General features: G+C 46.3%; 1 protein-coding gene across 3 annotated transcripts in view; it reads left to right on the top strand.

Annotated features, from left to right (window-relative positions):
- MND1 (meiotic nuclear divisions 1) overlaps positions 1–3,925 on the top strand; it is a 165,862-nt gene extending 161,937 nt beyond the window's left edge. For 2 of the 3 annotated variants that reach the window (XM_075849684.1, XM_075849683.1), the window contains one exon: positions 3,640–3,764. In XM_075849684.1, coding sequence (XP_075705799.1) covers positions 3,640–3,643 — 4 coding nt within the window. In that variant the 3' untranslated portion in view covers positions 3,644–3,764. Of the gene's footprint in view, positions 1–3,639 lie in introns of all 3 variants that reach the window. The other variant, XM_075849685.1, reaches the window with a different exon arrangement.
- Positions 3,926–13,466: the final 9,541 nt, after the last annotated feature.

Raw genomic sequence — 13,466 nt, 5'->3', positions numbered from 1 at the left:
AATAGGATTTGCAGAAATTCATGCAAATGTTTCAGAAGCAACCACATTCCGATGTATAGAACAGATTTTTCAGTCGCAGAAATTTCTGCAACAAATCTGCTGCAAGTGAACTTTCCCTAATGCTCTTTTTGTAATAAATAATGGAGGGACTTTGATGGAAACCACAATGTTCTTCTTTTATTTCTGAAGTTTCAACATAGGCCGCATGAAGTTCATGTTTTTGTCAATTAGAAAAACTTAATATATTGAAGAGTAAACATTTATAGTTAAGCCGACAGTTTTTAACGTTGTTTTTAAAAAATAATTAGAAAAAAACCATGTGGGGTCTCCCCCATTTTTCATAACCAGTCAGATACAACATAGCAGCAGCAGACTAGCATTACCAGTGTGGAAAGGGCCACGGTTTTTGGGCTTTCATCAACTCTAAATACAGCATCAACTCTAAATGCAGCATCAACTCTAAATACAGTCCTGCATTCACCTACACTCTCCCCCTGGCCCCACACTTAACCTCTGCCTCCTTCTGTGCCACTCTCCCCATCCTCCCACAGAGCCTCTGCCACCATCTGTGCCCCCACCACAAATAAAGTTCAAAATCCTCTTCAGTGTCCCCTGCACCCCATGAGAACCCCCTGCCACTTTCTGATCACTATAGTACCCCTTCCACTTTGTGCCCCCTGCCAATCTACCCTGGGCACATTCTGACCCCACAAAGAGCCCCCTTCCTCTGACTTCTGTCCCCCCTCACCTAAGGCTCTATTCAGACGAGAAGGCTAATCGGATGTGTGATGGACGTTTTTGTAACGGCCGTCACTCTTCTGCATTAAAATCAATGCAGGTCTATGGGGTTGTTCACACGGCTGTTTGTTTTTTACAGATCGTGTGAAAGGCCCGGGAGAAAATAGGACATGTCCTATTTTTGCCCGTTTTCCCGGATCCCTCAATAGAGTCAAGTCTATGAGGGATCCGTGAAAATGGGTGCAAGTCGGTCTTGAGAAACAGCCGATTTGACACCCGGTCGTGTGAGTTAAGCCTAAAACAGCGGCCTGTCCCCTGATATCTACCCTGTCCCTGCTCTCTCGCAGAGCCCTGTCACCATCTGAACCCTGCCAGGTCCTTTGTTCTACATCTGCGGTTACTGTCCGAATTGCCAAGAAATCAGCCAAAGCTGCAGTACACGGTTCAATGGTTGTGAGGGCATGGTAACAAGTCAAAAATATCAGAGAAAAAGACAGTAACTAATGCAAATAAGCTGAGGGATCAGACAAAGCTCTCTATACTATAAAAACTATAGAAAATTGTGACTGGGCAATCAAACACGGCCCGGAACGGATGCAAAATGGACGTTTTTATCTTCCGACACCGTTCCCTGTCATGTGAATAGAGCCAGCTACATGCTAAATAGTTTGCTTGACTTCATATGACTATTTATGAGCTTCCACATGAGTTTTTTCCACGCATGTTAAGCACAGTTCCTAATAGAAATGCAGAGCAGGTATTTGTCAATCAGATGGTGGGACTGATCATTTAATTGTCTGTGATGATATTGTGAATGCTCATATAATTTTTTTTCCTACCGTAATGGTTTATAATAAAATGTTGATCAGTGGGGATCTGGTAGCTGGGATCAGTATTCCCCCTAAGTTGTGCACTTTGGAAAGTAAACAGATAAGTCAACATACTAAGGCTCTAATCACACGTTGTGGTCATATTGAGGTTTCAAAAATCGCAGTAGAAATCAATATACTAGACTGTCAAGACTGCGACACGTGAATAGACCCTAATGAGGTCAATGAGACCAATAACAAATCTACCTGTTTGCACAGTGTGGAATTTTTAACTCCGTTATTATCAGAGCACAGAGCTTAGAAGGAACAGTGGCTCTTTCCCCCACAGATCAGATTCCACCTAATTTTTTAGAGGCCTTTTCGAAAATTATAGCAGCAACCACTTCATTTATACTTTGCACCAGTTATTAAAATACCTCCCCCAATGTCTCCTTAGCATCTCTCCCTTCCTCGTCATTACAGGAAGCTTGTGATGTCATTACGACGTCAGATGTTTCCAGAGCAACAACCTGAATGTGGAACATATTGCTTTCAGATTGTATTCATAGTATTCAGATTGAGAATTGTATTTAGCATCTAGTGACAGGGAACCTCTTTACAACTCATGTTAGTAGGATAGAGCTGTCTCTGTAACAGCCCGATGTTTGTAATGGCAGCATGCAATAAAACACTGCCACTAAATCTATGAAGCATATTCACATTACAACAGAACAGGATATATGCTACTGAAATGTAAGTACACAGATTACAGTCTCGAAGAGGTTAAGAGATATAGTGGTGATAGACTCAGTTGCTGTGGAGTCACATGCTCCAGACAAAAATGAAACGTGCTTCTGACTCTTTGCTTCTGCATACTATACAAAAAGCTACTTATAGCCATATTAGCCACCATGGGGTTTGTCTGCCAAGCAGAGAATGTACAATTTTGAGTTTATGTAATCACTCCTGGCTTTTACCCCTCCCTCTGTCGGCTCTTCCTGGCAGCCCATCACTGAGACAACTGACCCTCACTTATCCCTATCATCATGCTTAGACCTGGTTGAATCTGAACCTGTTGCTGCAGAGTTACCATATAGTCCCCATTTTAGTCTCCTACCTAGTCACCATGCAGTCCCCAAAATTTACTACTGAAGTAAGATGTTGAACAATTAATGTTATGTGGTGTAAAGAAACCCAAAGCATGTGCCAATGTAAGATAACAATAAGGCTTGTTTAAACTGTCCCCGTTTCATTCTGTTGGGTTTTATGTGTATTTGATGGCAAGAGTACCATAGTATGCCGTGAAAAAGAACTGGAAGGACCACATTAAAAGTTAGGGATCCTTTTAAAAACTGACCTATCATATCTCTGCTAAGAACAGAAGCCATAACAGTAGTGTGGACAGAGCCAAACAAGAACACTACATCCAAGTTTATAGGATTAAATGGGCCAAATTCATGAAAAGGCAAAACACCTCTAAATAAATTTGGCGCAACTTGGACTGTCCTAAAGGCAGAACAAGCAGGCGTAGATTTGCGCTAAAAGTTGCGCCATTTCCTGTCTACAAAAGTCACTCATTTTAGCGCAATTATGACATGCACTAACTTTTTCTACATTTTTATCCCACAAAACTAGCACAAAGCGATTGATAATTGCCCTTCAGGCCTTGTTCACACGACTCTAAAAAAAAACTACACATTTTGTGCGGGCTTTCTGCGCGCTTTTTTGGTGAGTAATTAGGACTGACATTGACTATGGGAATCGGGCGCGGTTTACACGCCAAAGAATTTCCCTGACACTTCCTTTTTTACGCTCGTGTGAATGGGGCCTTAGACTCCTCCTTTCACAGAAGTCAATGAAATGCAACTTCAGTGCATCCTGGTGCACTAGAACGTGAAAAAGCATAAGATGGATCTAGACTTAGACTCAGAATAGTTAAAATTAGTGGCAAGGCTCTTTTATCATTTATTGAAGGATTGAATCTGAATTCCTAACCACTGGCTTTACTTATTTATTTATTTTTTAAGTATGTATTTATAGATTTGAACTGAAATGTAGGCACATGATGTTCACCTCTTACATTTCATTGCAGATAACATATTTTCTGTGAAGTCTTGGGCCAAAAAGAAGTTTGGATTTGAGGAAAGCAAGATTGATAAGACATTTGGAATACCGGAAGAATTTGATTATATTGATTAAATCACTTTGATAAATGTTCTTGTTTGTGTTTACAAACATTCATGTGGTGTTCATATTGTGTTTTTTTTGTTCTTTGTAAGAATGTTATGTCTGGTTATTCATAGCATCCAGGATTTCTGTATCCATGTATTGCTTAATAATATGTAAATAGTTGCCCAAATAAAACTACTAATAACTGATTTACGTTACTAGAGATAACTTTAAGGCCATAACATTAAGGCCTCAGGCACACGAACGTGTTTTTGCGGCTGCAATTCACCAGCAAATCTGCGGGTCAATTGCGATCCCATTCATTTCTATGGGCCCATGCACACGACCGTGGTTTCCACGGTCCGTGTATTGCCCAGGAGCCTGGACCAGGCTCATTGAAATGCACACCACTACAGTAGAGTGCATGAGGCCTAAAACCACCTGCCTAACATTGTGCAAGTCCACCTCGTGCTGCCAAAATAGGTCTGAACCTACAAGGCATGAACTCCACAAGACATCTGAAGGTGTCGATACCAAGATGTTATTAGTAGATCTTTTAAGTCCTGTTTGTTGGGAGGTGTGGCCTCCATGGAATTGACTTGTTTTTCCAGCACATCTCACAGCTGTTCGATTAGATTGAGATCTGGGGAATTTGGCCAAATCAACACATTCTTTGTAATGTTCCTTGGTCCCGATCTGTGGGTATGGGGACCCACTGGGCTGTACCGCCGTAGCGGTATAGCAGCTGGCCAAACCGTGTACAAAGTCAATGTCTATAGTTCGGATAAAGGTACCTGTGGCAATTCAGACAGTAGCGATGGTTTAAGCTTGGATGGAACTCTTGCAGCAGGCAGACAACAGGTGCGGTGAAACACAGCGGGTGTAGCAGGCGACACAACACGACTCCAACTCTGTACAGCACAGGAACACGGAAGCACGGGATACAGGTAGCAGGAATGGGAACACTGGGAACTGGAGAACACTCAAGTGACCATTTACAAAGACTGACACGGGTACGTACAAACAACGCTCAGGCAATGAAGGAAGGGGCAGGGCCCTTCTTATAGTCCAGGGTGATATGGGAGCAATCAGCTCAATCTCACACATGTGTGCGCTCTGGCTCTTTAAGGCCAGACTAAGCTTGTGCGCACCCTAGTGGTCACTGCGGTACAGGACGGTCGCATGTGCTGGCATCTCTGGAGAGAAAGGCGTCGGCAGGATGAGACGAGTTCGTGGTCAGCGACCACGGACGTCACAGTATCCCCCCTCTTACGCCCCCTCTTCTTGGGACCAGAACGAGAGAGAAACTTCTTAATGAGGGTAGGAGCATTGAGATTCTCTTCTGGCTCCCAGGACCTCTCCTCTGGACCAAACCCCTTCCAATCTACTAAATAAAAGGTTTTTCTTCTTTTTTGGTGTCCAGGATCTCCTTAACCCCAAACTTCTCTGTTGAACTGCTGGGGGCAACTGCAGCGCTAAGAGTCTTAGAGTAGCAGTTCAGGACCACAGGCTTCAGAAGAGATACCTGAAAGGAGTTTGGGATCTGGAGGGTAGCAAGCAGCCCAAGCTTATGAGAGACCGGGTTGATCCGCTGCAGGATCTCAAAGAGTTCGAGGAACCTGGGAGCGAATTTGCATGACGGCACCCTCAGCCAGATATTTCTTGAGGACAGCCAGACCTTGGTACCCGGAAAAACTGAGGTGGCTCTCTTCTCCTCGTATCTGTCTTTCGCTTCATGCGATCGACCGCCAGCAGAATAGAGGACCGGGTTTGCTGCCAGATCCGTAGGAAGTCCCGGAACGCAGAGTCAGCTGCAGGCACCCTGGACGAAGGAGACACAGGGAGAAGAATACGTGGATGTTGGCCATAGACTATAAAGAACGGTGTGGAGGTGGTGGACTCACTTGTGTGGTTGTTATAGGAGAACTCGGCCCAACGAAGAAGCTGCACCCAGTCATCAAGTATTTCTCCATGATCTGATTGATCCTCTCAACTTGGCCATTGGACTGGGGGTGGTAGGCTGAGGAAAAGTCCAACTTTATATCGGGGAGTTTACAGAGGCCCCTCCAGAACTTTGAGGTGAACTGAAACCCCGATCAGACATGATATGCAGAGGTAGGCTGTGTAGGCGAAAGATGTGTTGGATGAAGAGGTTAGCCAGTCGAGAAGCAGAAGGTAGGCCGGTCAGCGGAACAAAATGAGCCATTTTTGAGAATCGGTCCACCACCATCCAGACCGTACTGCATCCAGCAGAGGGAGGCAGATCCGTGACGAAGTCCATTGCAATATGCTGCCAGGGAGCATTGGGCACAGGCAGCGGCTTGAGGAGGCCAGATAGTTTGGAGTGAGCAACTTTGCTGCGTGCATGAGGAGACAAAGTCCATGACGTCTTTGGGCAGCGTGGGTCACCAGAACTGACGGGCAATCAGGTCTCGGGTCTTACGGACACCCGCGTGACCTGCCAGATTTTTCTTCTGTCTGCCAGATGCACAAAAGTCCTCCCCGGAGGGATGTCTCTAACTTGCAGAGGGTTGACCGAGATGATGCAGGATGGGTCAATGATATTTTGTGGAGACTCCATGGTGTCCTCTGTCTCGAATGACCTGGACAGGGCATCGGCCCTCACGTTCTTGTCGGCAGGGCGGTAGTGGGGCTCAAACTGGAACCGGGCAAAGAACAGCCACTACCTGGCTTTACGGGGGTTCAGCCGTTGGGCCGTCTGGAGATGGGTGAGGTTCTTGTGGTCAGTGAATATCAGGATGGGATAAGATGCGCCCTCTAGTAGGTTTCTCCACTCCTCCAGGGCCAGTTCAATGGCCAGTAACTCCCGATCCCCAATTGAGTAGTTGTACTCTGTGGAAGAGAAGAGCCGGGAGTAATAGCCACATACCACTGTTTTGCCTTTGGGACCTCTCTGGAACAGAACTGCGCCAGCACCAACAGAGGAGGCGTCCACCTCCAACGAAAACTGTAGCGATACATCACGATGAGGGAGGGTTGAGGCTGAAGTGAAGGCACTCTTCAAGCTATTAAATGCGGCCTCTGCCTCTGGAGTCTACACCTTGGCATTCATGCCTTTTTTGGTGCGGGTAGAGATGGGAGCTGTCAGTGAGAAGTCCAGGATGAACTGCCGGTAAAAGTTGGTGAATCCCAAGAAACGCTGTATGGCCCTTAAGCCGTGAGGGCGTGGCCATTCCAAGATGGCCTTTACCTTCTCAGGATCCATCTTGAGGCCTTGATCCGAGATAATGTAGCCCAGGAAGCGTAGTGACTTTTCTCGAACACGCACTTCTCCAGCTTGGCATACAGGCGATTCTCCTTTAATCGCAGCAAAACTTGATGGACATGTCTCTGAGTCACTGGATCTGGGGAAAAAAATCAGAATGTCATCGAGATAGACCACAACACAGACATACAGGAGATCTCTGAAGATGTTATTGACGAACTCTTTGAAGACCGCGGAAGCGTTACACAGACCGAAGGTCATCACTAGGCATTCATAGTGCCCGTCTCGGGTGTTAAATGATGTCTTACATTCGTCACCCCGGGGAATCCGGATTAGGTTGTAGGTCCCCCCCCAGGTCTAGGTTAGAAAAAAAATTTGCTCCTCGTATGCGATCAAACCGTTCTGAAATCAATGGCAACGGATGTCTATGTGTTACCGTGATCTGGTTGAGACCCCGGTAGTCGATGAAGGGTAGGAGGAGGAGGATTTTCGTATGAAACCCCTCTATAAATTCTCCTTAATATAGGCGGACATAGACTGAGTCTCTGGCAAGGAGAGAGGGTATACCCTTCCACGGGGAAGGGATGCGTTAGGAAACAGATCAATAGGGCAGTCATACGCCCGGTGTGGAGGCAGCGTCTCAGCCTCCCTCTTGCTAAAGACTTCCGCAAACTGCGAGTAGTGAGAAGGCAATCCTGCCACTGAGACTGAGGAGACTGGGCCAGATGGATCTGCCCCAGGCAGTGGTTGAGGCACTTGGAACCCCACTGGGGAACCTCTCCAGAATTCCAGTCCAGAACTGGGGCATGTAGTCGGAGCCAGGGCAGGCCCAGCAGCACAGGGTTGACGGCTTTGGACAGGACAAAAAACGAGATGAGCTCATAATGAAGGGGTCCCACTTGGAGTACAGTGGTTTGGTCACATCTAGAAATGGGTCTGGCAGAGGCAGTCCATTCACGAGGCAACGATCAAACGCCTCTCCAGGGTGGTTTTAGGCAACTGAAGAAGATCCACCAGGTCTTTTTGAATAAAGTTGGCTGCGGATCCAGAGTCCAGATAGGCAGAGACCCGGTGCGTCTTCTTGCCGGACACTGGTCCCAGGAATAGACAATTTGGAAGAAGGTCCCTCCTCACCCAGAGTTGTCTCTCCAAACGACCCTAGGTTCTGGGGCATTTGGGGGCACAGACGCACAAGATGGCCTCCGAGGCCGTAATACCGACAGAGTCCCGAAGTGCGTCTGCGTTGTCTCTCCTGGATAGACAGTTTGAGATGGTCCATCTTCACAGACTCCTTAGGTGGAACAGCTGATGAGGACAGCAGTGGTTGCTGAAATGTGGGAGCCGGAATAGGGAGTCCTTCCTCCCTCCCGACAAGCCTCTTGGAACTGTTCTCGGATCCTTATGTCGATCCGGGCGGCCAGAAGAATGAGATCGTCCAGGGAAGATGGCAGATCTCGGGCTGCAAGCTCGTCCTTAATCTCGGAGGACAGTGAAAATGTTGCCACCAAGGCCTCGTTCCATAACAACTCCCACTAGGGTGCAGAAGTGAATGGCATACTCGCCTACGGAAGTGTCTCCCTGGCGAAGGTCCAGCAAGGAGGCGGATGCCAACGAGACTTGTCCAGGTTCCTCAAATACCATACGAAATGTCCGTAGGAACCCCTGGAAATCACGGGTCTCTGGTCCTTGTCATTCCCAGATAGGGTTCACCCATGTTAGAGCCCTGCCAGTGAGGAGAGAGATGATGAAAGTGACCCTTGCACCATCAGAAGAAAATGCTCTTGCATACAGACTGAAGTGGATCTGACACTGGTTCAAAAATCCCCTGCAGGTCCCCGCGTCTCCATCATAGCGATGAGGTAGTAGCAGAGAAAACCGGGCATCAGCACTGCCAGGAGGTATAGTCAGAGGATCCGTACTGCCAGGAGGTGTAGTCGGAGGAACAGCAGCTTGCATATCCAGCCGATGTGAAATAATGTTCAACGCCTGGAGGAGTTGGTCCTTTTGAGACCGGAGGTCTAGCATATCCGCCCGCATCATCTGTGACGTCTTCGTGGTCTTGGATTGACCAGTGGGGTCCATGGCCTGAGCGTACTGTCGTGATCTGTGTTAAAAGGTACCTGTGTCGATTCAGACAGTAGCGATGGTTTAGGCTCGGATGGAACTCTGGCAGCAGGCAGACAACAGGTGCGGTGAAACACAGCGGGTATAGCAGGCGACACAACACGACTCCAACTCTGTACAGCACAGGAACACGGAAGCACGGGATACAGGTAGCAGGAACTGGAAAACACTCAAGGGACCATTTGCAAAGACTGACATGGGTAGGTACAAACAATGCTCATGCAATGAAGGAAGGGGCAGGGCCCTTCTTATAGTCTAGGGTGCGCTCTGGCTTTTAAGGCTGGACTGAGCTTGCGCACGCACCCTAGTGGTCACTGCGGAACAGGACGGACGCATGTGCTGGCATCTCTGGAGAGAAAGGCGTCGGCAGGATGAGAGGAGTTCGTGGTCAGAGACCATGGATGTTACATCCTCAAACTTTTCCTAAATAATTTTTGCAGTGAGGCAGGGCGCATTATCCTGCTGAAAGAAGCCACTGCCATTAGGGAATACCGTTGCCATGAAGTGTTGTACTCATCTGCAAAAATGTTTAGGTAGGTGGTACGTGTCAATGTAACATCCACATGAATGCCAGGACACAAGGTTTCCCAGCAGACCATTGCCTAGAGGATAACACTACCTCCACCAGGTTGCCCTCTTCCCATAGTGCATCCTGGTGCCATTTCTTCACCAGGTAATGACACACATGCACCCAGCCGTCCGCATGATGTAAAAGAAAACGTGATTCATTAGACCATGCCACCATCTTCCATTGCTCCATGGTCTAGTTCTGATGCTCACATGTCCAGTGTAGGTGATTTTTACAGTGGACAGGGGTGAGAATGGGCACTCTGACCGGTCTGCTGCTAAACGGTCCCAAACGCAGCAACCTGCGATGCACTGTGTGTTTTGACACCTTTCCATCATAAACAGCATTTCAGAAATATCTGCTACAGCAGCTCTTCTGTGGGATTGGACCATTGACGCACATCAATGAGGCAAGACCGCGTCGCTGGTTCACCAATTGTTTTTCCTTGGACCACTTTTAGTAGGTACTAACCACTGCATACCGGTAAACACCCCACAAGACCTGCCATTTTGGAGATAATATGACCCAGTCGTCTAGCCATCACAATTTGGCTCTTGTCAGTGTCGCACAATTCCTTACACATGTCCATTTTTCCTACTTCCAACACATCAACTTCTAGAACTAATTGTTCACTTACTGCCTAATTTATACCCCTGTGACATGTGCCATTGTGATGAGATGATCAATGTGATTCACTTTACCTGCCAGTGGTTTTAATGCTGTGGTTGAACAGGGTATTTACTTGTTCATAGACTTAGCAGTGGCAGCCAGTATAAATGAGAACATTGTGAATTCTGGATGATGGTTAATCTAGCAAAGTAACTTTATTATTTCTTGACTAAACAGATCTAGATTTATTTATGTTATAACCTCTTTTAGTGAAACCTGATCCTCTCCAGACAAGAGCCAAGAAGGTTCCATCATTGGGATCTGTCATCTGTTTGCTTGTAGTCAGCTTTGATTCATTCAGATTTCTTTGGTCATTTACAGAACAAGGAGGATCTGAACAGCAGGGTATGAGTGGTGTTTTCTTACAATACCATACAGTATATATAGGTTGTACTATTACATAATCCGCTCCCGCTTTCTTACCTACTCAGCCTAACTTACAAAAGTTAATTTGTTTTCAAAGGGCCCTTTTACACGCAAATTTTTCTTCCGGTAAACTAACGCTTGTTCATTCGGCTCTCATTTGCTCCGTTTAAATGGAGCAATGATCGGAATGTATGGGGACAAATGATTACATTTGATCGTTCGTTCCCATACATTTGCATTTATGTATATGTTTTTTTTGGGATGCCTTTGTATTAAAATGCATAGTCGACTATGCTTTATAATACAGTAAAAATAAATATATGGTAAATGGACTAAGTGTTTTGGCCATGGAAATCTATTGACTTGTTGGTGTACCCAGAGACCTTATTCAAACAGTTATTTGCATGGCCTCTTTCACACGGCAGTATTTTGGTCAGTATTTTGCATCAGTATTTGTAAGGCAAAACCAGGAGTGGGTCCAAAACATGGAATATATGCAGGGGCGTAACTAGGAAAGACTGAGCCCCATAGCAAACTTTTGATTGGGCCCCCCCTCCCCTGGGTGTCACACAACCCCCCCCCCTGTAGATAGTTCCTTTTTTACAGCCCACCCCCGTAGATAACGCCATAGAGCTCCCCTGTAGATAACGCCATACAGCCCCCCCTGTAGATAACGCCATACAGCCCCCTTTGTAGATATCTACAGAGGGGGCTGTATGGCGTTATCTTCAGGGGGGTCTGTATGGCATCTACAGAGGGGGCTGTATGGCGTTAACGACATACAGCCCCCCCTGTAGGTAACGCTATACAGCCCCCCTGTAGGTAACGCTATACAGCCCCCCCTGTAGGTAACGCTATACAGCCCCCCCCTGTAGGTAATGCTATACAGCCCCCCTGTAGGTAACCCTATACAGCCCCCCTGTAGGTAACGCTATACAGCCCCCCCTGTAGGTAACGCTATACAGCCCCCCCTGTAGGTAACGCTATACAGCCCCCCCTGTAGGTAACGCTATACAGCCCCCCCTGTAGGTAACGCTATACAGCCCCCCCTGTAGGTAACGCTATACAGCCCCCCTGTAGGTAACGCTATACAGCCCCCTGTAGGTAACGCCATGCAGCCCCAAACCCCCAAAAAAATCTGACCTACAGTGTGTCCTACAAAAGACATGTATCCCCTATCCACAGGATAGGGGATACATGTGTGATCGCTGGCAGTGATAGGGAGAACGGGGGACCGAAAGTCCCCCGATGTTCTCCATGACTAGCCTCTGACTTCCAGCGTCTGCGCAGCTCAATAAAAATGAAAGGAGCGCTGATCATGCATGCGCACAAGCGCGACCGGCGCTCCATTCATTTCTACGGAGCTGCCGACACAGACCCCGGAAGTCCGAGGTTTGTGATGGAGAACTTCAGGGGACTTTCAGTCCCCCGTTCTCCCTATCGCTGCCAGCGATCACACATGTATCCCCTATCCTGTGGATAGGGGATACATGTCTTTTGTTTAATGGCAGAGCGGGGAGATACCTCCCTGCTCTGCTGTAGTTAGTGTTCAGTGGCGTCCCGCTGTAGCAGCCATAGCGGCTGCTAGCTGAGCCTCCGGCCATGGTGGGGGCCCGTGCCGGCGGCCGACACGGGCCCCCTCATGCCGCGGGCCCCGTAGCGGCTGCTACGGCGGTAGTTACGCCACTGAATATATGCAAATGTTTGCATTATACTTTTTCTGTGAAGTTTTCACTACTGGTTTTAGCTTACAAATACTGATGTGAAGTACTGTTTAAAATACTTCCGTGTGAAAGTTTACAGTTCACAACTTTATTAATCTGGTTCTGGGTTATCACATGAACCTTATGAGTCCGCTCTGAAAAAGAGTAATGTTTCATCTGTAATACCACAAAAAAAATTATTTTAAGTAAGTCTTCGATCATTTCTGTTGATCGGAAACGATAATTTTATTACCAGGCATTTAGCAATAATCTATAATTTTTAATTTTTTCTATTGTACAGTTAACAATGATAATTACCAATTGAAGACATTTTCCCTTTTAATGCATTGAACAGTTCTAGGTGATAGAGTCCATATTTTTTGTTATATTTAGAGGCATTGAGGAGAGATAATTACTCAGATTGTCAATGCTAAGAGCTTTTGTTCTTCAGACACTCCTCCGAATGTTCTGAACTGTATAATAGTCACAGAGAGAGTAGAGCTGAATGGGATTAATTGAGCTGTGCACAGGCTGCTGTATGGAGTTTCTGCAATTCCTAATGGAACAGTGTTTACTTTACCAGTTCTAAAACTATGCTGGTGTGTCCTGTCTGTCAGAAAAATGATCGGGGAAGTTAATTGCTGCATTCTCCTGGGGATGAAAAGACAAAATAATCATAGCACATTGCTTGTGTACCAAACACGTCTACAAAAAGGCAGATACAAGTCTGGTCCCAGTAAATAATACAGTTTATAAATAAACAATAGATTAAACCCTTCCCCCTGCTTGCATTCTGGGCCCTAATGTCCAAGCCATTTTTTACATTTTTACATTGTCACATTCAAAGAGCTGTAACTTTTTTATTTTTGCGTCGGCATAGCTGTATAAGGTCTTGTTTTTTGCGGGACGACTTGCAGTTTTTATTGGTACCATTTGAGAGTAGATGCGACTTTTTGATCACTTTTTATCACATTTTTTTAAAGTCAGAATTAACAGAAAACAGCAATTTTTCCATTGTTTTTTCTTTTATTTTTTACGGCGTTCACAGTGCGGGTTAAATAATGTAACAGCTTTATAGTCGGGGTCGTTACGGA

Source organism: Rhinoderma darwinii, chromosome 1 (assembly GCF_050947455.1).
Source record: "Rhinoderma darwinii isolate aRhiDar2 chromosome 1, aRhiDar2.hap1, whole genome shotgun sequence".
Lineage (NCBI taxonomy): Eukaryota > Metazoa > Chordata > Amphibia > Anura > Rhinodermatidae > Rhinoderma > Rhinoderma darwinii.
This window is presented reverse-complemented; position numbering and strand designations above follow the sequence as displayed.